The sequence below is a fragment of the Scyliorhinus torazame genome, chromosome 13 (assembly GCF_047496885.1).
Source record: "Scyliorhinus torazame isolate Kashiwa2021f chromosome 13, sScyTor2.1, whole genome shotgun sequence".
Taxonomy (NCBI): domain Eukaryota; kingdom Metazoa; phylum Chordata; class Chondrichthyes; order Carcharhiniformes; family Scyliorhinidae; genus Scyliorhinus; species Scyliorhinus torazame.
In genome coordinates, this window is record NC_092719.1 from 184507538 (window position 1) to 184530830 (window position 23293).

The following is a 23293-nucleotide window of genomic DNA, read 5'->3' on the forward strand; positions in this document are numbered from 1 at the left end:
GCCAATTTGTGCACAGCAAATTCCCAGAAATGGAAAGCAGTGAGATAATAACCAGATAATCTATTTGAATTGGTTATATTGTACATGATGCAAAATTAAAGGAATAGGTCTTATGGGATAATAAAGCTTCTATTTGATCATGGAGTTTAAACGTCTTCAAGGAATGCAAAATAATATGCATGTTGTTAATAATGTACCATTCTTGAAAGGTAACAAAAGTCTGTAGAAATAGGAAAATAATTTTCTGTGAAAAGGAATTATTGATGTGAGGTTTCTGTGAAAGTTGACATGGTGATTTTGCGCAAACATATTTTGCGATCATTATTCAATCTAGACAATAAATTTGTGTAGTTGAAATGTTTTTATGAGCTCAAGGTTCATCCCACTTTTTGAACATTTAAGTTTTAAAGATATCCATAGCACCTTGGTAGTTTCTGAACATAAACCTCAAGGTCACCTGCATGATCTATTGTGACAGTATGAATGATATTGAAATGCTCTGCTGATCTTTGTCATTTCAGGTACTTTCCCTACCCCATCGAAGATTAGTCTGCTATTGCCGATTATTTGAGGTTCCAGATCCCAACAAGCCACAGAAACTTGGCTTACATCAGCGAGAAATCTTCTTGTTTAATGACCTCCTTGTGGTATGTAACCATTCAACTTAACTAAGATTCAATTGGATGCTAAAACAGCTTTAACACCGCATCACTCCTAATCTTAAAACTATTCCTTAGTGCAGTACTTTGTAATGTTGTTATCACCTTCAGGTAATTCTGAGACTTCATTCTAGCAAATTTGGACTGTCTCACTTGATTCCTCTGATTAGGGCATTCCGTTGATTGGTATTGGAATAACTCAACACTGCTCAAATATTGGGAATGAAAAATTCTATCTTAGGTGGCAATTAAGTTAAATTTTGTGTGTTGAAAGCCTATTGACCCCCATCATCAAAGACTGGCAGATGGTACCAAACTGGACAGTTTCACAATTCCCCATATTATGCTGTCATGTTCCTGCACACTCACTTAACCTGTCTATATCCATCTGCACTGTTACTGCCATGCTCACTTTCTCATCCAGCTTTACATCTTCAGTGAACTTGGATATATTACACTTGGTTCCCGCCTGCTAATTCATTGATATAGATAATAAATAGCTGAGGCCCAGGCATTGATCCTCGTGGTACTTCATAGTTACAAGATTTGTTTATTCCTTCTCTCTGGTCACTGCCCATTAACCAATTCTCAATTCATGCTTATTTATTACCTCCAATCCAATGCGTTCTAACCTTGTGCAATGATTTCTTGTGTAGCACCTCATCGAATGTCTTCTGAAAATCCGAATATACTACATTCACTGCCACTACCATGACCCCTCTCTTTCCCCCCCCCCCCCCCCCCACTCCACGTATTTATCCTGCTAGTTACACTCGCAAAAAACTAATTGATCTTTCAAATGCAATTTCCCCCCCAAAATGTGTTGATTCTGCCTGATAATTTTCTGATTTTCTAAGTGCCCTGTTACCACGTCACGAATGATAAAACCTAGCATTTTCTTTACAAATGATGCCTGGCTATCTGACATACAGTTCTGTTTTCTCTCTCCTTCCTTTCTTGAACACGAAAGGTACATTTTCCATCTTCCAATGCATGCAGACTGTTATAGAATCTAGAAAATTATGGAAGGTGAAAACCAATACACCTGCTATCTCTGCAACCACCTCTATTAACACCCTATGTTATTGGAGATTAAGTTCAGGGGCTTGATAGCTTTTTAGTCACATTTCATTTATCTACTTCTTTAATTTTAATCAATTCAAGTTGCTTACTTTTATTAGGTATTGGTCTCATTATTGTTGATAAGGAACATTCAAGCTATGTGGAATGAGATTGTTATGGAACGGATTTGTGGGTATTTCTCAGCATAAGACACATTTCATGTATGTTCTGCTTTATCCAACTCAACCCTCATACTTAGATAATTGGCTTTGCTTAAATTTAAGACCCTAGGTATGATTTAACCACTTCACATTCAAACTCAGTATGAAATTCAACATATTATGATCACTCTTCCTCAAAGGACCCTGACCTTAAAAAATCAATAATTAACTCTGGTTTGTTGCATATATAAAATAACTAACAATAAAATGAAGGAGTGAGAGGAATCTTGCGATACATTTATCTTCTATTGAAATGTACCGAATGATTTTACAAGACGAGTAAAATGAGCATTCGAACATTTTAGTGTTGAAAGTGTTCTTCCAAGTTCCACAGGTGACTAATGGAGAGAAAAGCCAACCTTTTCTTACTCTGCCCATAGATTTGCACAATTCTGGTTAATCAAGGCAACGGTTTGAGAAATGTTTTTGTGCTTGAATAAAATTGAAATAAAATCTGCTTTGCTTGAGATTCTTTCCACTGAACAATTAATTATTATATGTTCGGCTTTAGCAAAAATTGGTAACAATTAACTAATCACTTTGTTAGAAAACAGTAATTAAAATTACCCTAATATTCATATCAGAGTTAATCCATCTTCAGTTAAACATTGGAAAGAACAGTGTAATGATTTGGTATTCACAGCATGTTTTATTTGTAAAGGTCACCAATTGTGTGCTGTCATTTAAATTCATTTGAAGCAATTGTAGGGCCATTAAATTAGAGAATCAGAATATTGAAATTAAGGTTCTTAAACTGAATCACTGTTCGATAGGGCAAGGGCTCTGGATCCCATTCAAATTTCAGTAGCATGTTGTATATGATATCTTTTTGATTTATTTCAAAGCTTTTTGATTATTTAGTTTGTTTTTTGTGCCTTGAGCTGAGAAACACCCACAAGTCCATTTCCTAACAATCTCATTCGCATATAGCTTGGATGCACATTATCAAAAATCAGCCACAAACGGACTTTTAAATTGATAATAATTCTTTGTGATTATTTTGGGGAAGTGCTTCTCACTTTGTATGAGTAATTATAAAGTTCCATCAAGAGGAATTGGTGGAGTCATGTACTCCATTTAAATGTTTGATTATCCCCTTCACTAAAATTTTCCTGATAGGAAAATTATTCTTTGCTAGAATATCATCTCTAGTACATTGGCGATCTGACTATGTGTAAGTTTCCTTTCAAAGCACTGGACAAAGCTTTTCATAACTGCAGATTATTAATCCTTGATTTTTTTTAAATTTAGAATATCCAATTCTTTTTTTTTCCAATTAAAAAGGAATTTAGTGTGGCCAATTCACCTACCCTGCTCATCTTCTTTGGGTTGGGGTGACACGGGGAGAATGTGAAAACTCCACACGTACAGTGACCCGGGGCTGGGATCGAACACCGGTCTTCAGCACCGTGAGGCAGCAGTGCTAACCACTGTGTCACCGTGCCCCAGATTATTAATCCTTGATGCAGAAATATTCGCATTTATACAACTGAAAGAGACCCCCCCCCCCCACCGAGTTGCTGCTGCCATTGACCAAAGTCTACCGTTCTGCCAGGAAGTCTAAGAACGGTTGCCACCGCCTAAAGAACCCTTGTACCGACCCTCTCAAGCCGGATATCACCCTCTCCAACTTAATAAACCCTGTCATATTGTTGATCCAGGACTCCACGCTTGGGGGCCTCGCATCTTTCCACTGAAGAAGAATCCTTCGCCGGGCTACCAAGGACGCAAAGGCCAGAATTCCGGCCTCTTTCACCTCCTGCACTCCCGGCTCCTCTGCCACCCCAAATATTGCGAGCCCCCAGCCCGGTTTGACCCTGGATCCTACCACCCTCGACACTATCCTCGCTACGCCCTTCCAAAATTCCTCCAGCGCTGGGCATGCCCAGAACATATGGGTGTGGTTTGCTGGGCTCCCTGAGCACCTAACACACTTGTCCTCACCCCCAAAAAACCGACTCATCCTTGTCCCGGTCATGTGTGCCCTGTGCAGCACCTTAAACTGTATGAGGCTGAGCCTCGCGCACGATGAGGAAGAGTTCACCCTCCCCAGGGCTTCTGCCCACGTCCCTTCCTCAATTTCCTCTCCCAACTCCACCTCCCACTTACCTTTTACCTCCACCACCGAGGCCTCCTCCTCCTCCTGCATCACCTGATAGGTTTCCGAGATCTTCCCCACTCCCACCCACCCCCCCGAGAGCACCCTGTCCTGTACTGTGTGTGGCCGTAGCCGCGGGAATTCCACCACCTGCCGTCTGTCAATCGCCCTTACCTGTAAGTACCTGAAGGTGTTCCCCGGGGGGGGAGCCCGTACTTCTCTTCCAGCTCACCCAGGCTCGCGAACTTCCCGTCCACAAACAGATCCCCCAACTTTCGTATCCCTGCCCTGCGCCACCCCGCAAACCCTCCACCTGTTACTCCTGGGGCGAACCGGTGGTTCCCCTGTAATGGGGTCCCCGCTGAGGCCCCCACTTCCCCCCTGTGCCGCCTCCACTGCCCCCAAATTTTGAGGCTCGTGGTATACCTCCTTGGAGGGAGCGGCAGCGGCGCCTTTGCCAGCGCCCCCAGACTCGTACCCACACAAGATGCCATCTCCGGCCTCTTCCATGCAGCCCCCTCCCCCTCCATCACCCACTTGCGCACTATCGTCGCATTGGCGGCCCAGTAGTATCCACAGAGGTTGGGCAGCGCCAGTCCCCCCCTATCTCTACTCCACTCCATGAACACCCTTCTCACCCTCTGAGTCCCTCGCGCCCACACAAACCCCATTATACTCCTGTTAACCCGCCTGAAAAGGGCCTTTGGGATAAACACGGGGAGGCACTGGAACGGGAACAAAACCCTTGGGAGCACCGTCATTTTGATTGACTGCACCCTACCCGCCAAGGCCAGCGGCAATGCATCCCACCTCTCGAACTCCTCCTCCATTTGCTCCACCAGCCTTGTAAAATTAAGCCTATGCAGGGCAGCCCACCTCCTGGCCACCTGGTCTCCCAGATACCTGAAGCTCCTCTCCGCCTTTTTAGTGGGAGCTCGCCAATCCCCCTCTCCTGGTCCCCTGGATGAACTACAAACAGCTCGCTCTTCCCCATGTTGACCCGAAAAGTCCCCGAATTCCCTAAGAATCCTCATTACCTCCGGCATTCCTCCCACCGGGTCCGCCACATACAGCAGCAGGTCGTCCGCATAAAGCGACACCCTGTGCTCCTCCCCACCCCGCACCAACCTCCTCCAGTTCCTTGACTCCCTCAGTGCCATAGCCAGGGGTTCAATCGCCAGTGCGAAGAGCAGGGGGGATAGGGGACACCCCTGTCTCGTCCCTCGGTGCAACCGAAAATACTCGGACTTCCTCCTATTTGTGGCCACACTCGCCATCGGGACCTCATACAACAGCCTAACCCACCTGACAAACCCCTCCCCAAACCCGAACCTCTTCAGCACCTCCCACAGGTACCCCCACTCTACCCTATCGAAGGCTTTCTCAGCGTCCATCGCCACCATTATCTCCACCTCCCCCTTCTCGCCGTCATCATGATAACGTTCAAAAGCCTCCGCACATTCACGTTCAACTGCCTCCCCTTCACAAACCCCGTCTGGTCTTCATGGATGATCTACGGCACACAATCCTCAATCCTCGTGGCTAAGACCTTCGCCAGCACCTTGGCATCTACATTTAGCAAGGAAATCGGTCTGTGAGACCCACACTGCAGGGGATCCTTGTCCCGCATCAGGATCAAGGACATCAGTGCCCGGGACATCGTCGGGGGTAAAGCCTCCCCCTCTCCTGCCTCTTTGAAGGTCCTAACTAACAACAGGTCCATATATTTTTTATAGAATTCGACCGGGAAACCGTCCGACCCTGGTGCCTTCCCCGCCTGCATGTTTCCTATCCCTTTGATCAGCTCCTCCAGCACAATCGGGGCCCCCAATCCCGCCACCAGTCCCTCTTCCACTTTTGGAAACCTCAATTGGTCCAGGAAACGGCCCATCCCTCCCTCCTCCCGTGGGGGCTCGGATCGGTACAATTCCTCGCAGAAGTCCCTGAAGACCCCATTGATGCCAACCCCACTCCGCACCATGCTCCCTCCCCTGTCCTTAACTCCCCCGATCTCCCTAGCTGCGTCCCGCTTCCGAAGCTGATACGCCAGCATCCAGCTTGCCTTTTCCCCATACTCGTCGACCGCCCCCTGGGCCTTCCTCCACTGCACCTCCGCCTTCCTGGTGGTCACCAGGTCGAATTCAGCCTGGAGGCTGCGCCTCTTCCTCAACAATCCTTCCTCGGACTCCTCCGCAAACCTCCTGTCTACCCTCACCATCTCCCCACCAGCCTCTCCCTCTTTCCCCCCCCCCCCTCTCCCTCCGCTCCTTATGGGCCCTAATGGAGATCAGCTCTCCCCTCACCACCGCCTTCAGTGCCTCCCATACCATCCCCACTCGGACCTCCCCATTGTCGTTGGTCTCCAGGTACCTCTCTATTCTTCCTCGGACCCGCTCGCTCACCTCCTCGTCCGCCAACAGCCCCACCTCCAAGCGCCACAGCTGGTCCCTCTCCTCCCCCGTCTCCAAGTCCACCCAATGCGGGGGGTGGTCCGAAATGGCTATTGCCGAATACTCCGTATCCTCTACTCTCGCTATCAACGCCCTACTCAGGATGAAAAAGTCGATTCTGGAATAAGCCTTATGGACATGGGAGAAGAATGAAAATTCCCTAGCCCCCGGCCTTGCAAATCTCCAAGGGTCCACCCCTCCCATCTGGTCCATAAACCCCATCAGCACTCTAGCCGCCGCCGGCTTCTTACCCGTCCTTGACCTGGAGCGATCCAGTGCCGGGTCCAGCACCGTGTTAAAGTCTCCCCCCACTATCAGGCCCCCCACTTCCAAGTCTGGGATCCGACCCAACATACGCTGCATAAAACCCGCATCGTCCCAGTTCAGGGCATATACATTGACCAGTACCACCCTCTCTCCCTGCAACTTACCACTTACCATTATGTACCTGCCGTCATTATCTGCCACAATGCTCGATGACTCAAACGACACCTTCTTTCCCACCAAGATCGCCACCCCTCAATTTTTGGCATCCAGCCCCGAGTGAAACACCTGACCTACCCACCCTTTCCTCTGTCTTACCTGGTCTGCCACCTTCAGGTGTGTCTCCTGGAGCTTAACCACATCCGCCTTGAGCCCCTTCAGGTGCGCGAACACGCGGGCCCGCTTAACCGGCCCATTCAGTCCCCTTACATTCCAGGTTATCAGCCGGATCAGGGGGCTACCCGCCCTCCTCCCCCGCCGACTAGCCATGACCCCTCCTCGGCCAGCCACGCGCCCGCACCCCACAGCCGGCCCATTCCCCACAGCGGCATACCCCCGTCTCGACCCCCCCCCCCCACTCGCTCCAGCTCCTCCTTGACCATAGCAGCAGCAACTCGATTCCCCCCCACCCCCGGGCTAGGACCCATCCTAGCTGATTTACTCCCCCCATTGCACTTCCGCAAGTCAGCTGACTCCTGCTGACCCCGGCCACTCCCGCCTCTCCTTCGACTCCTCACATTGTGTGGCACACCCTCCTCTCCCGTCCCCATCCATAGGCTCTCCCCCTTCCCCTTCTGTTCTAAGCGTGGGAAACAACCCTCGCTTCCCGGCCCCGGCCCCTCCTCCTCCAGTCTTCAGCGCGGGAAAATACCCGCGCTTTCCACCTACCAGGCTCCGCCACCTCTGACCCGGGCCTCCCCCTCCCCCGCGGGGCCCCATCTCACCTCCAAGAGCCCCCCCCCGACCAACCCAACGAAAACAGTGCCCAACCCGCCCCAGCCACCCTCACCAACCCAAAAGAGAAAAAACACAAAGAAAAAGAAACCCGGAGCAATACAAAGGCCCCCCCCTCAAAACAAAAATAAACCTAGCACATCATCCGTCGTCCCCAATTGCTCGTCCCGACCCTCAATCTCTGTCCAACTTCTCGGCCCGAACAAAGGCCCACGCCTCCTCCGGAGACTCAAAATAATGGTGCCGGTCCTTGTAGGTAACCTACAATCGCGTCGGCTGCAACATGCCAAACTTCACCCCCTTCCTGTGCAGCACCGCCTTCGCTCGATTGTACCCGGCCCCCCTCTTCGCCACCTCCGCACTCCAGTCCTGATATATCCGATCCTCCGCGTTCTCCCACCTGCTGCTCCTCTCCTTCTTGGCCCACCTGAGCACACACTCCCGATCGACGAACCGATGGAACCTTACCAGCACCGCCCGCGGAGCCTCGTTAGCCTTGGGCCTCCTCGCCAGCACTCTATGGGCCCCTTCCAGCTCCAGGGGCCCCTTGAAGGACCCCGCTCCCAGCAGCGAATTCAACATGGTGACCACATAGGCCCCCACGTCCAGCCCCTCTGGGAGGCCCAGAATCCGCAGATTCTTCCGCCTCGACTGAGTCGCCATCCCCTCAAACCGCCCCTGCCATTTCTTGTGGAGCGCCTCGTGCGCCTCCACCTTTACCGCCAGGCCTAAGATCTCGTCCTCATTGTCAGAGATCTTTTGTCGAGCCTCGCGGATTGCCACTCCCTGGGCCGTCAGTGTCTCCAGCAGCTTATCAATAGACACCTTCATTGGCTCTAGCAGGTCCGCTTTAATCTCTCTGAAGCAGCGCTGGATACCCTCCTGCTGCTCTTCCGCCCACTGCATCCACGCTGCCTGGTCTCTGCCCGCCGCCATTTTGTCCTTCTTCCCTCGCACCTTCTTCGAGTCCACCACCACCTTTTTTTGTCGCCCCGCTACTAGTTGAAGCCATATACTGACGAGGAGCTGTTGTAGCCTCCTTCCCACACCGGGAAACGTCAAAAAGGTGCCGTTGGGGGCCCTGAAAAGAGCCCAAAAGTCCGTTTTTACAGGAGCCGCCAAATGTGCGACTTAGCTCTGCATAGCCGCAACCGGAAGTCCAGCAGCAGAATTGTACTCGACCACAATCGGTACCCTCATAGCACGGCATATCCTCCACCAAGACAGGTGATTGACCCTGATTCAATGAAGAGTACAGATAGCATGTGAGGAGCAGCACCAGGCATACCTAAAAATGAGGTGTTAACCTGGTGAAGTTATAACTACCTGCATGCCAAACGGCATAAGCAACAAGTAACTGACAAAGCTAAATGATTCCATTTAGTACCTCGCCCATTTCCTCTGGTTCCACACATAGATTCCCTTGCCTATCCTTCAGTGGGCCAACCCTTTCCCTGGCTACCCTCTTGCTTTTTATGTATGTGTAAAAAGCCTTGGGATTTTCCTTAACCCTATTTGCCGATGACTTTTCGTGACCCCTTCTAGCCCTCCTGACTCCTTGATTTGCCCTCAAACATCCGCCCCCAATCCATGTTCTTCAGTTCCCGCCTAATATTGTTATAATTAGCCTTCCCCCAATTTAGCACATTCATCCTAGGACCACTCTTATCCTTGTCCACCAGCACTTTAAAACTTACTGAATTGTGGTCACTGTTCCCGAAATGCTCCCCTACTGAAACATCTATCACTTGGCCGGGCTCATTCCCCAATACCAGGTCCAGTACCGCCCCTTCCCTAGTTGGACTGTCCACATATTGTTTTAAGAAGCCCTCCTGGATGCTCCTTACAAACTCTGCTCCGTCTAAGCCCTTGGCACTGAGTGAGTCCCAGTCAATATTGGGGAAGTTGAAGTCTCCCATCACCACAACCCTGTTGTTTTTACTCTTTTCCAAAATCTGTCTACCTATCTGCTCCACTATCTCCCGCTGGCTGTTGGGAGGCCTGTAGTAAAGCCCCAACATTGTGACTGCACCCTTCTTATTCCTGATCTTTACCCATATAGCCTCACTGCCCTCTGAGGTGTCCTCCCGCAGTACAGCTGTGATATTTTCCCTAACCAGTAGCGCAACTCCACCACCCCTTTTACATCCCGCCTGAAACATCTAAATCCTGGAACATTTAGCTGCCAATCCTGCCCTTCCCTCAACCAGGTCTCTGTAATGGCAACAACATCATAGTTCCAAGTACTAATCCAAGCTCTAAGTTCATCTGCCTTACCCGTAATATTTCTTGCATTAAAACATATGCACTTCAGGCCACCAGACCCGCTGTGTTCAGCAACTTCTCCCTGTCTGCTCTGCCTCAGAGCCCCACTGTCCCTATTCCCTAGTTCTCCCTCAATGCTCTCACCTTCTGACCTATTGCTCCCGTGCCCACCCCCCTGCCATACTAGTTTAAACCCTCCCGTATGACACTAGCAAACCTCGCGGCCAGGATATTTATGCCTCTCCAGTTTAGATGCAACCCGTCCTTCTTATATAGGTCACACCTGCCCCGGAAGAGCTCCCAGTGGTCCAGATAACGGAAACCCTCCGTCCTACACCAGCTGTTTAGCCACGTGTTTAGCTGCTCTATCTTCCTATTTCTAGCCTCACTGGCATTATGGTCATGGCTGATCATCAAATTCAAGTTCAATACACTGATTCCACTTTCCCCCCCATATCCCTTGATCCCTTTAGCTCTAAGAGCTATATCTAATTCCTTCTTGAAATTACACACCGTTTTTGCCTCAACTACTTTTTATGGGAATGAATTCCACAGATTCACCGCTCTCTGGGTGAAGAAATCTTTCCTCACCTCAGTCCTAAAAGCTTTACCCCTTATCCTCAAACTATAACCCAGTTTTGGACTCCCCACCATCTTTCTGAATCTACCCTTCTTAATCCTTACTGACAGAATTTTGTAAGTTTCTATGAGATCCCCTCTCACTCTTCTAAATATAATCCTAACCGACTTAGTCTGTCCTCATATGACAGTCCCGCCATCCCAGGAACCAGCCTGGTAAACCTTCGCTACATTGCCCTCCCCGCCCCCCCCCCAGAGCAAATGACACGAATAACTGAATGCCTGTTATTGGTTTTCTCCTTGATTTGATGACAGTTAGGAAGTTTAATTATGGAAAACCAGGAGTGCGTGTGTGTTTTGTGCAAACGTAATCAGCAAATGGACTTTTGACGAGTAGCACAGTTCAAGTGCATGCAAACATTAAAGTAAGGAATGCAAGGACATCGTCTAAAAACACTGATTAATATGTTCCCAAATGGAGGACTTCTAAAGGTCAACATAAATAAAATATTTGAATTCTGAAATCTCTGCTTCATAGAATGTTGAGAATCTGACACTGCTTATTCAGCAGCCATGTTGATCATTTAGGTTTTACATGATCATCTTATAACCTCAAACTTTATCTGTCCAGGTTACAAAGATATTTCAAAAGAAGAAAAATTCAGTGACCTACAGCTTCCGGCAATCCTTTTCCTTGTATGGGATACAAGTTCTTCTCTTTGAAAATCAGTGTAAGGACTTGAGCAACTTTCAGTCTGCTTTTTCAAATACCTCAAATCAAAATAAAATCTAGAAACCATGATATTTTTGCTGGTGATTGGGCTTCTGTATTGAAATAGAAAAAGATTTTAACGTAGGACGTATTCCTTTTTGCTTTTCATAGATTACCCAAATGGAATCCGACTTACTTCAGCTATTTCCGGTGCTGACATCAAAATCCTGATAAACTTCAATGCCCCCAACCCTCAGGATCGCAAGAAATTCACTGATGACCTTCGTGAGTCTATTGCAGAAATTCAAGAGATGGAAAAGTACAGAATAGAATGTAAGTACAAAATTGCATCAAACCAACTTTCGGTGTAGTTTTTATTTCAAGCTGTGAACCGCAATTGGCTCATTGGCTTCAAATTGCAAATCTACCTTGCCTATCATTTTGCTGGCTGACGCATTTTAATATTGAAAGCTCTATTGAAATATACTTACTGAAAACTTGAAAAATTAAAGAATCATGCTTTTTAATGGCAACTCTTATACTAATCTGGCACAGTTGCCCTTTCTCCTCTTGCACTATAAGGAAATGTAATTCAACATTTTGTCTTCAGCTGAACTTGAGAAACAGAAAGGAATTGTACGCCCCAGTATCTCTCAGAGTTCAGGCCTGAAAAAGGAACCTGGGATTGGCACATTAAGCAGGACCAGTCTGGATGACAGTTATACCACTGGAGAGGGGTTGAAGAGGACTGCATTAAGTAGCTCCCTGAGGGATCTCTCAGAAGCAGGTAAGAGGCTAGCTGTTTATTGTGATTTTTTTTTTTTTGTTAGTGTGTTGAAAAGCTAAATATAATTTTGCTGTTGCTTGACCAGATGAAAATGAGAGGACTGTTCTGCAGTAGGAACAGATGTTGATGGTCAAACATCGCCTTTGAGTAAACTTTTCAACACTGTAGAATATCACATACTACGTACACATTTACAATCTGTTCCAGGTTTATTTCGAGAATGGCCAAACATATTTCCTAATTCTAAGTTATGTATTAACTTTATTAATGTTGCATGTAGACTTTTATAATCTTCTGCAAATTTGGTACTCAGACGTTTAGAGCAACATCAAAGAATTTATATTGTACATTGTGAAATAAATTCTGTTAATATAGTTAATAATCAGTACTGACGTTATTTTCTTATGGGAAATCTGAGCCTGCCTGTTGTTTCTTTGACCAGAGCAAAGCATTGAAGTTTAGTATTGTCGGATGATGAATCCAGAAATACACTCTGCAGCATCTTAACTACGAAGTACATATTGAGCGAGATTTTCGGGTCTCCCCGTAGTGGGTTTCTTGGCGGCGGGAGGCAGCCTGCCGCCATTCGCAAGCAGTGGGATCTTCTGGTCCTGCCGCATTCAATGGGATTTCCCATTGAAACCACTCCACGCTACCGGGAAACCTGTGGCAGGGGTGCACTTTTGGCAGGACCGGAAGATCCCGCCAGTGTGGACAGCCAGAAGATCTCGCCCATTTTAAATAAAATTATTTGCTGATTCAAATTTTAAGTTATTGAAATGATGGGTAATATAAACTGCAACTTCCCAGTCATCAAATTAACATGTGTATTCCGGTCACTCAGGAAATGTTTTTTCTTCGAAAGGACTATATTTAGGATAGAGAGGTCCTGTGTAATGTATCTGAATGGAAATTCTCTGTGTTGTGCTTGACTCAAGTATATGTTCAACCATTTCCAAGTGCATTGTTTTTGTTGAATGTGGGATATGGCAATGTATAATGGCAGTCCAAATGAAAGGGAGCACCAGTAAAACATCTTAGTTATTGCGCTTGCAGAGTAATGTTTGGTCTCGAGTCTGTTTGTTTCCTCTCTTTTAAAGTTGATTTTAATTATGGATGTTGCACAGTTATTTTCTCATGTGATATACACTGATTCTCTTAAAGCTGCTGATTTGCTGAACTCCAAAATGACCGCTTTCCCAAATTTATCCGGGATCTCTAATCTCTGCTTTTTTTTATATTCCATTCTCTGAAAAGATTCAAATATTTCTCATGTTAGCAAAACATTGACATAGAGTGTTCAATTCTACACATCCCACATTTCAATAAAACATGCCATATTTAGTCAAGGTCATTGGTTACAAGATGGGATTTGCACCTCTTTTGAAGAGACTCTTGTCATCTTTCACCATTTGACCTGAGTTCCGCAGGATTCTTATTACCTACTTTTTTTTTTTTTAAAAACCCATTCAGAGTAGAAAAATGAAATCCACTGGAGGTCCAGTTTTTCACAGAGCAATGGATGCTGCTTTAAAAAAAAAATAGTGCAAGATTACATTAAGGAAAGGCTTAGTGATGTGTTCATTCTGTTGCCTATACTTAACCACAAATGCTGGTCAAGCTCATCATTTATGTAGCTTCCATGAAAATAAACTAGCCATTACCCATGTTGCTGATGTTTTTTTTTTTCTTTTTACGTCTGCAGTATGTTTTTATACAATATACACCCGTATTTGTATGAATTCTAAACAAAAAAGAATCAACTTTTAAAACTGTAGCATTAATTGTTTGGATCATTTAATTTAAAATGCTAAGTTTTCTCAATCAACAATGAGATGTAACAATGATGCATTGTTACTTTTAGGTTATTTCTTTAATATTTAGACACCCTGCAGCCATCCCCCATAATATGCTGTTCAGTTTCCTTCGAGTTTGCCTGCTCGTTCCCAACTAGATGTGCTCAGCTTGTACTGTGTGCAGAGACCCTTTCATATGCATTGGGTACAAAGATGTGGCCCCTGGGTTAATTCTCAGTTTCTAATCTTTGGTATTGCATGTCCTGGGCAGGCAAGCGTGGGCGCCGCAGCAGTGCAGGATCGCTAGACAGCAATATGGAAGTAAGTAGGAAGTAATTGATCTGTAGCTGGATGTATAATGTATATTTTAAAAGCATTTGTTTTGCATCCTTTTGCTTTCTTCCAACAAGTAACCTGCCTGCCACATAGAATATGCATGTGTGAATTGCTTGCCATGTGCACCTAATGCTCGCGCGCATAGTTAGGTTCCTTGACAAGGCACACCATTGTTGATGGAATAAGCTAAATGTGGTTCTGCTGGCAGCGATGAGGCTGAAGCTTTTGAAATCATCAGCATGTGTAATGCTGAATAAACTAACTCGTGCCATGTTGGAACGTTGGAACGTGGACTCGGTTTATCATTTTTTTGCTTTGTATAAGCTGCACTTATACTTTCTCCTTTGTTTCATTGGCTATCAGTTTGCAGAATAACACTTAAGGGTCTCAGTCAAGGTTTTGAGTTCTTAAGTTGTTAGCTTTTTTTTTGTTAAAGCACCATTGTACTTTAGTTGAACGCATTGTATGGAAACACATTGAAAAACTGGATAGAGTAGATGAACTGATTGTGGATTTCATGAAAATTAATTCATTATCCAAGCCTCCCTGTCCCAAGTTCACCCACACCTCCCTGTCCCAAGTTCATGTATTGCCCATGCATGTTTACAATGTAATGGCATTAAGGTTAATAAACTTGCTACTTTAACACAAAAATGTCCGTAATTATGTATACAATTTTTATTTCTCTCAACCTGTTCTTTTTTCTTGATGTCTTCACTGATTATTGTCTGTGCAAATGTCTTTGTTGTGATAGTCTTGTACATTCTGAAAGGTGTTATTGAGATTTGTATTCCATTTGCAAATGGCTTGTAGCACAGTATGTCCAGTCCATTGGTCCTGTTTCTACTAAATTTCTGAAATGAACAGTTAGACTGTATGCATAAGTAGGATGTCAGAAGAAAAGCCACGGCGGGGTTCATTCTATTTAAATATTATGTTGATGGAAGAGTTGAAGAAAAATACAAACAAATTCACCACGGTGGCTGCTGGGTTCTGAGATAAACTCAAGATTTCTGCTCGCTATGAATCTGTAGCAAAACTGAATCATCCTTTATAAATTTTGCAGCTATATTCCAGGGATCAATTTCAGCAGAGGAAATAGTAACAAAGACAGTGCACAACATCACAGAACCATGCAGCTGAATGCCCTTTGGTCAGGACATTAATCAAAAATTAGGAAAATGTTTTAAGAATGTTGCATTTATCTGTTTTCCTAACATGTAGCCGATGACTCCAAAGCTAAGAGTACGGATGTTCACACTCTGCAATCACCTGGGGTTTCCCGGCACCCTCATCCAAAACACGGGCATGGAGGGAAAGAATAAATGAGTTCTGGTGGAAGAGGAAAAGTTGGTTCCTTAAATCCTGCGGCTGTTTCCATCCAGGAGAGCCAGCAAAAACACTGGATAATGTGGCTGGTTAGATCATCCTGCTCTCCTGAATTAAGATGGAGATGGGGAATCGTGACAGAACAAAAGTATACTTTTTTTTTGAGGAGGAGACTGGGATTGAAGAATAACTTGAATGCGTTGATTATGACCACAATTGTTCACAATTTACATAGATGATTTGGAGTTGGGGACCAAGGGCAATGTGTCCAAGTTTGCAGACAACACTAAGATGAGTGGTAAAGCAAAAAGTTCAGAGGATACCGGAAGTCTGCAGAGGGATTTGGATAGGTTAAGTGAATGGGCTAGGGTCTGGCAGATGGAATACAATGTTGACAAATGTGAGGTTATCCATTTTGCTAGGAATAACAGCAAAAGGGATAATTATTTAAATGATAAAATATTAAAACATGCTGCTGTGCAGAGAGACCTGGGTGTGCTAGTGCATGAGTCGCAAGAAGTTGGTTTACAGGTGCAACAGGTGATTAAGAAGGCGAATGGAATTTAGTCCTTCATTGCTAGAAGGATGGAATTTAAGACTAGGGAGGTTATGCTGCAATTGTATAAGGTGTTAGTGAGGCCACACCTGGCGTATTGTGTTCAGTTTTGATCTCCTCACCTGAGAAAGGACGTACTGGCGCTGGAGGGTGTGCAAAGGAGATTCACTAGGTTAATCCCAGAGCTGAAGGGGTTGGATTATGAGGAGAGGTTGAGTAGACTGGGACTGTACTCATTGGAATTTAGAATGATGAAGGGGGATCTTATAGAAACATATAAAATTATGAAGGGAATAGACAGGATAGATGCAGGCAGGTTGTTTCCACTGGCGGGTGAAAGCAGAACTAGGGGCATAGCCTCAAAATAAGGGGAAGTAGATTTAGGACTGAGTTTAGGTGGAACTTCTTCACCCAAAGGGTTGTGAATCGATGGAATTCCTTGCCCAGTGAAGCAGTTGAGGCTCCTTCATTAAATGTTTTTAAGATAAAGATAGATAGTTTTTTTAAGAATAAAGGGATTAAGGGTTATGGTGTTCGGGCCGGAAAGTGGAGCTGAGTCCACAAAAGATCAGCCATGATCTCATTGAATGGCGGAGCAGGCTCAAGGGCTACTCCTGCTCCTAGTTCTTATGTTCTTATGAAGGATTTCAGACCACAAATCTGAAAAGAAGAATGCTGACATTAATCTGTTCTGCCCCCCCCGCCCCCGGACAAAGCAATTCCAGCTTAAAATGTTGCTTTTGTTGGCGTCCTAATCCTATTAGCTTACTGACCATTTTGCTTTCGTAACGTGAAAATTTTATTTTTGTGTAGTCTTTGTTTGCTTTATGCATATTTATCTGGGAGAAGTTAATATCCAGGCGAAGCCACAATATGCATGCTCTGACGCAACTTTCAGAATTTGATAAACAGAGTAGTTTTAGAAACCAGTATTTTTTTTTCATTGAAAAACTCTCTTTGCTTGTTTATTACCATGTTGCTTACCAAGTTGCGGTTGGGTACACTTATTAAGAGCCCAGAGGGAAAGCCGCTAATTTTTCAACAGATAGTTTGGCAAGATTGATGGCAAAGTATTAGTGCATGCTAGGTGTACACATCTGTGGGCATTTTTTGAGCAAGCAGGTACTGCACAGTCAGGCTTCTTTGGTGTTAACCCCAATTAATGAACTTTGTCAGGTGCTACCAAGACATGAGTCAATTAAAAACCTGCACTTATATTCAGGATATCATAAAAAGGTGTTTTGTTGAGCCAAGAATTAAAATGGGTAAAGGGAATGAATGAATTGATCGAGTCCCTACAGTGCAGAGGGAGGCCATTTGGCCCATCGAGTCTGCACCAACCCTCCAAAGGAGCATCCCACCCACACCCATCCTATCCCCATAATCCCACCTAACCTTTTTGGATATTAATGGGCAATTTAACATGACCAATTCACTTAACCTGCACATCTTTGGACTGTGGGAGGAAACCGGAGCACCCAGAGGGAAACCCACACAGATGTGGGGAGAGCGTGCAAACTCCACACAGACATTCACCCAAGGTCAGAATTGAACCCGGGTCCCTGGTGCTGTGAGGCAGCAGTGTGAACCACTGTGCCATCATGTCTCCTCATGATAAATGAAAAGCCATGATAACTGAAAGCTTACTTGAAAATAATGACTGAGAAGATTTGTGAAGGTAGAGAAAGGAGGGATTGAGGAAGAGGAATTTCAGAGAACGGCATGGCAAACTTCTCAATGGGAAGGTGAAACTAGAACTAGCCAGCATTAAAAGAGATTGAAGCAAACACTAGTTCGACCAGGCCTGTTACCCCTCCCAATTAGATAAAAGTGCTGCATTTTAAGTTATAACTTCATCACATTGTTCTCATGATGTTGAGAATTCCTTAGCCCAATTACTTTTCAAGCTAACCTGACACAAATGACTTTTGGTAATTACATTTAGTGTGGCTGACTTTCAGGTGTTGCAGTTGAAGTTCCCTTGCTCTATATCTCTTAAAATCGAGAAATTCATCAATCGAATCAGTTATTACAAAACTCCTGTGCAACAAGCCCACATATGCAGTCCACGGGAATTATGGGTTAGCTGTGGATCATGCCTCATAGTCTGGGTTACAGTTACAGGTGTAGGTTTGAAGAGTGTGATGTTTAAATGAAAGTTTCAACTCACAATGTCATTTAAACATTCCTGTTTTATTCCAAAGACTCTGGCAACATCATGGTGAAAATATTTTCTCTGATCAGTCAGGAATTCATCTTTGCTCATGCAATTTTTAAAAAAAATTTAGAGAACCCAATTAATTTTTCCCAATTAAGGTGCAATATAGCGTGGTCAATCCACCTATCCTGCATATCTTGAGTTGTGTGGGCGAAACCCACACAGACAAGTGGCGAATGTGCAAACTCCACACGGACAGTGACCGAGAGCCGGGATTGAACCTGGGACCTCGGCGCCGTCAGGCAGCAATGCTAACTGCTGCGCCACCGTGCTGTCCTTCGCTCATGCAATTTTAACAGGATTTTACTTATCCAGGCTCGTATATTGTAAATGCCTTCCGTTTAAAAAAAAAAGTTACTTTGAGACGAACGTGAACCACTTCTCACAGCCACTTCAGATGCTAAAGTAACTTAAGTTTCATGTTTAGTCTTTGTTCTCTGCAAATTTATGTTTAAAAAATGCCCAAATTGAAAGTTCAGATGAAACTAGAAAACTACAAAAACTTGTTAACTTTCACAGAGGAAATCGTGTCCCCAAAGATTTAGTTTGAGAGATTATATATTTTTGGATTAATCAGTTGGCTGCATTAATTTTTTTTTAAAACATAATATTTAGTGAATTTTAGTACTCCCTGTCATTTAATGAAAACCCATCCCATTTTGTGCTTTAAATAAATCATAAAGTCTTATGATACAATACATAAATAATCTTTAACATTTCATTGGAGAAGGGATCCAATTGTTATAATGATTCATTGGTCTTTGAATTTTATTTGGTCCATAAAAATAAGTAATATTTTATATCAGAATATTTGTGTAAATTACTTTTCAATAGCTTCCTTCAATAAATAAAATATTTTTCCTTTTCCTTCCAGGGATCAGTCATTAACAGTCCTCATGCACGTCGAAGAGCCACCACATCTACACGAGGAGAGTGTCTAATCCGTCCTCACCAGACGTTGACAAATTCATCATCACTGCTTGGTTCTTTGTTTGGCAGTAGAAGAGGGAAATCCTCTTCCCAGGGTTATTCTGTACCAGGGACATCTCAGCAGGTTCAGTATCCACCACATCAGCAACATTCCTCAGCTGTACATCACCCCGGCCAGACAGAGGGGCAGACACAGCAGCTGCATGCACTTCACTCCCAATTCTGTCACATGCAACAGACCCAGCCTCTCCCACCTCCTTATCATCATCACCACCACTATCACCCACCTCAACATCCACAGCTCCCCCATCAGCATCACCAGCTCGTACAGCACACCCAACACCCATCACATTCCCAACATGCTCCCTATGTACAACCACACCCCCATGCAGCTCATCCTCCTGTGCCCACTCCCCACGCCCAGCATCCTGCTCACTCACAGCACCCGCAGCATCTCCATGGCCAGCAAACACCTTCTGCTCCTGCCAGTAGCAAGACCAAACACACAAGTGGCATCAGCACAATAGTCTAGGTGAAAAGATAGAACTGAGAACATTGTACACTTATAATATTGCAGAAGCTGCACTGATGGTTGTGAAGACACTTAAATGCAGCAATATGTCAATCTGACTTCCTAATTTTAACCAGTCAAATTACTACTGTGTGCTAGAGATAGCATCCCATCAGAGTAACAGAATTCACATTCCCCGCGTAATGCCAGTAAAATACAATAATTGGCTACATCCCTTAGGCTGCTCAGGTTAAAGCTATCCTTGGTATCATTGTTATTTTGCATTGCTTGAGGCAGACTTGCCTTCTGTTCTGCTTACCTTACCTTGCTTTTGCTATTACACTTCCAGCAGATGTTACAGCATTATTTTCTTTTCCTTGGAGCATTGCCTGATAGCGCTTTTGTTATTTCGGATATCGGAACCTGTAACAAAAGAATATGCTGTGGATCAAATGATTCTAAACTTGGTTTACGATGCTGGTTTCTCACAATTGACGAAACCCTTGTGTCGGCAGAAGATTGTTATGGTGGCTTTGTTTGAATTCTGTTTCTTTGGTGATAAAATAATTTGATTGCGCATGGAAAGTAATGCTTAGCATCCTGGAGCTGCAAAGCAAGTTTAAGAAGAAAGTTATGGGTTCGATTACTTTTAGCAAAGAACCTTAAACTAAAGTTGTGGAATTCTGAGCATTGTTAAACAATTCCAGTATTTATTCAATGATAGCCCCTCCCCCCGTAACTAACAAATACATCAAGATTGTAATCTTTATTAAGTGTGCCAACTATATCATCACATACTATTTTAATCAAAATCGGCTTTGTGTATAACATGCATATTTTAATAGAAAAAAAATGAAAACCTATTTGACTTATCAGTATTGAAATTAGTATAGTGAGCTAACTGTGCAATTTGGTGCAGTTTGCTACTGAAATGGTATCTGGATTTGGCATCCTTTGTTACAACAGTAACAGCTTATCAGGCAGAGAAAATGAAGGGAATGTGTTTAGAATAGATCCAGATTTACTTCATCCGTTTACACCTGAGAGTCCAGTATAAAAAAAACAAAATCCCATGTACATACGTGCACTCATGAATATTCAGAAGCCCACTCAAGAGAAATTTGCGGAATAAAGCATTAAAATTCTCAAAGTAAAAATTCCTTTTTTTCTTACAAGATAATTTTCAGAAGATAAATATATATATTTTTTTGCTTCAAAGTACATTGCACTCAGCAGGCTGAGTACATCTCTCACTCGCATCACTATCATAGTTGTTTTTGAAATTTAAAACGTGGTCCCTATATTTCAAAAATAGATTGGTAATCCCATCTAATGTCAAATTATTACAGCAGACGCACTGTTTCAGCGAGCAGCAAAAGTAAGCTCGCAAAATAATATATTCCGTGACAAAAGTGAGAGGTCTGCTGAAAACTGAAGGAACATTTCTGGTTTGGACCATTCCAAGATAAAAGACTAGCTCAGACTAATATTTTTTATTCTGACAAAAAGAAAATTCACCAAACATAAATACCAGCAAACGTATGAACTGAGCACTTTGTTAGGCGCCATAATGAGCAAATACAGCAAATAGAGTTTAGCCTTTTTTTAAAGTTTTGTTTCCTGTATGTGCAATATTCTTTCTTATAATTATGAACTGAGAGGTGAGAATAAATGTCAGGTTTGTTAATTTAATCATTCTTAAAACATCTCGGATTGTGAAGTCTTATCTCTTGGAGTCAGACTGATTCCTGAGATTCTGTTCCTTGGAGTATAGAGAACGACTAAGCTCTCAATGAAACAGGCTATCTTGCATGACATTTAATGTTAATATGCTGAGGCTACACTCTACATACTGTATATTTGCAAAATTTCAGTGTTGGCATTAAGTGTAGTGAGGTGAGATAATCTCATATTAAAATACTTAGACTGTTTCTTCACACCTCTGTATCTATAAGTAACTAATCTCAAATCTGTTCCAAAAAAGATCTGGTTGCCATTCTAGATGATAGTGGTGGGAAGGGTGAGCTTCAGGGTCCCTGGATCTCGATAAATTGCACAATAGCTCCTTCGTATGAAGACTTTTGTCTGTTACATATATACTGTGCATAAATTGTTTGAAATTATCATGAATTTTCATTGTAAATAAAAATGTAATTAAATTGGGAATAGTGTGGATTCTTTTTATTTCTACTGCTTAAACACCTGTATAATGAGTTTGTCCAAGCTGATGTTTAACTGTGCACGTTTTGTGGGTGCTGATTTGTAAACCAGTTCAAACACGTGGCATATTTGATTTGTCAAAATCAGAATAGATTGTATACTTTCATCAAGATGTGTTGGGTATTTAACGTACATATTTGGCTGATGCAAATAATTTCTACCAGATGATGCCAGATCAGGAAGAATACACTATGTGGCCTGTAATCCCCCACCTTATCTTGCAGACCTGATCTTTTCTGGAATAACCTGAAAAATGTGTATTTGTATTTGTTTTTTTAAGTTAAGAATGGAAATGTATGACGATGTATTTTTTTGGATAAGATCACTTTAATATTCGTGTACACGTATTGTATTGCTTTAAAAAAAAAAGAAGAAAAATGCAACCACCTGATGTCAAATCTTTTCCCATTGTGCACTGCATGCTGCAGTAGCTGCTTGCTTCTCGTAACAAAGAACTGAATGAAAGTCAGCAAATACAAAGTGAAACTCTTGATGTTAGATTACTGTCTCATGTAAAGCTGTGTGTTGCTACAGTTCCAGCATGCATTTTGGTTTGTGCCCATTGTAAAATATCATTTGGCAATGCCACCTCTGCCTGCAAACATAAAGAAGTAAATGTGTACATACTTGAAGAATGGAATACCATATCTTAAGGGTTAGATGGGGAGGGACATAGGAAATTAAATAGGTGATGGGGCTAATGAGTCGGCGATCCTTCAAATTTGTACATAGCGTGTAAATTAGTACTACAAATATGCCCAGTCGCTTTGGGGTTGCGTTCCTTGTCCATAAACTACCATAATGCTTGGGTCTATTGTACATCTGTGGCAGCCGATGCCAAATTGTTTGCTTATTGCAAGTGATGAGTTCTTGAAACAGACTGTTAGATCATTTTCAGTTGCTTTCAACTAGTCATGAATTGCAACTGTTCTACAAGGCTCATGATCCATTTTTTGTGTACATGAGGAAAGAGCAGTGCTTTCATTTTATTATGCATTATAGTTGTAAGTAGTATACGACCCTATCCATGTCAAACTATGACTGTGACAATGTGGAGAACGTAAAATAAACCATACAAGACTACTACTTTTGTCTTTTTTTTTATTTAGTGACTTCCTTGGAATTTTGAAAATTACAACATTTTTGAAGTTGCCTGTTATTTTCATACTGTCGTTCATATTTTCTAAAAATGTACTGTTTCAGCTATCTGGGATTGTTGTAAGGTCATCACTGCTGTGTTTTATGTTCTGGCTGGGATTTTCCGCTCCCGTTCATGCCAGGCAGGTTCGGCGACGGGAGCGCAAAATATTGCGAGAAGCGCAAGGTCATGTTTTTCGCTGACGCGA

At 43.7% G+C, this 23293-nt stretch overlaps 1 protein-coding gene across 6 annotated transcripts in view; it reads left to right on the forward strand.

Moving 5' to 3' along the window:
• The window catches only part of iqsec1b (IQ motif and Sec7 domain ArfGEF 1b), a 659149-nt gene extending 636119 nt beyond the window's left edge, over positions 1–23030 (forward strand). For 5 of the 6 annotated variants that reach the window (XM_072472544.1, XM_072472549.1, XM_072472545.1 and 2 more), the window contains 6 exons: positions 522–647; positions 11184–11283; positions 11436–11597; positions 11875–12051; positions 14119–14168; positions 19161–23030. In XM_072472544.1, the coding sequence (XP_072328645.1) occupies positions 522–647; positions 11184–11283; positions 11436–11597; positions 11875–12051; positions 14119–14168; positions 19161–19748 (1203 nt within the window). In that variant the 3' untranslated portion in view covers positions 19749–23030. The remainder of the gene's footprint in view (positions 1–521; positions 648–11183; positions 11284–11435; positions 11598–11874; positions 12052–14118; positions 14169–19160) is intronic. The other variant, XM_072472550.1, reaches the window with a different exon arrangement.
• Positions 23031–23293: the final 263 nt, after the last annotated feature.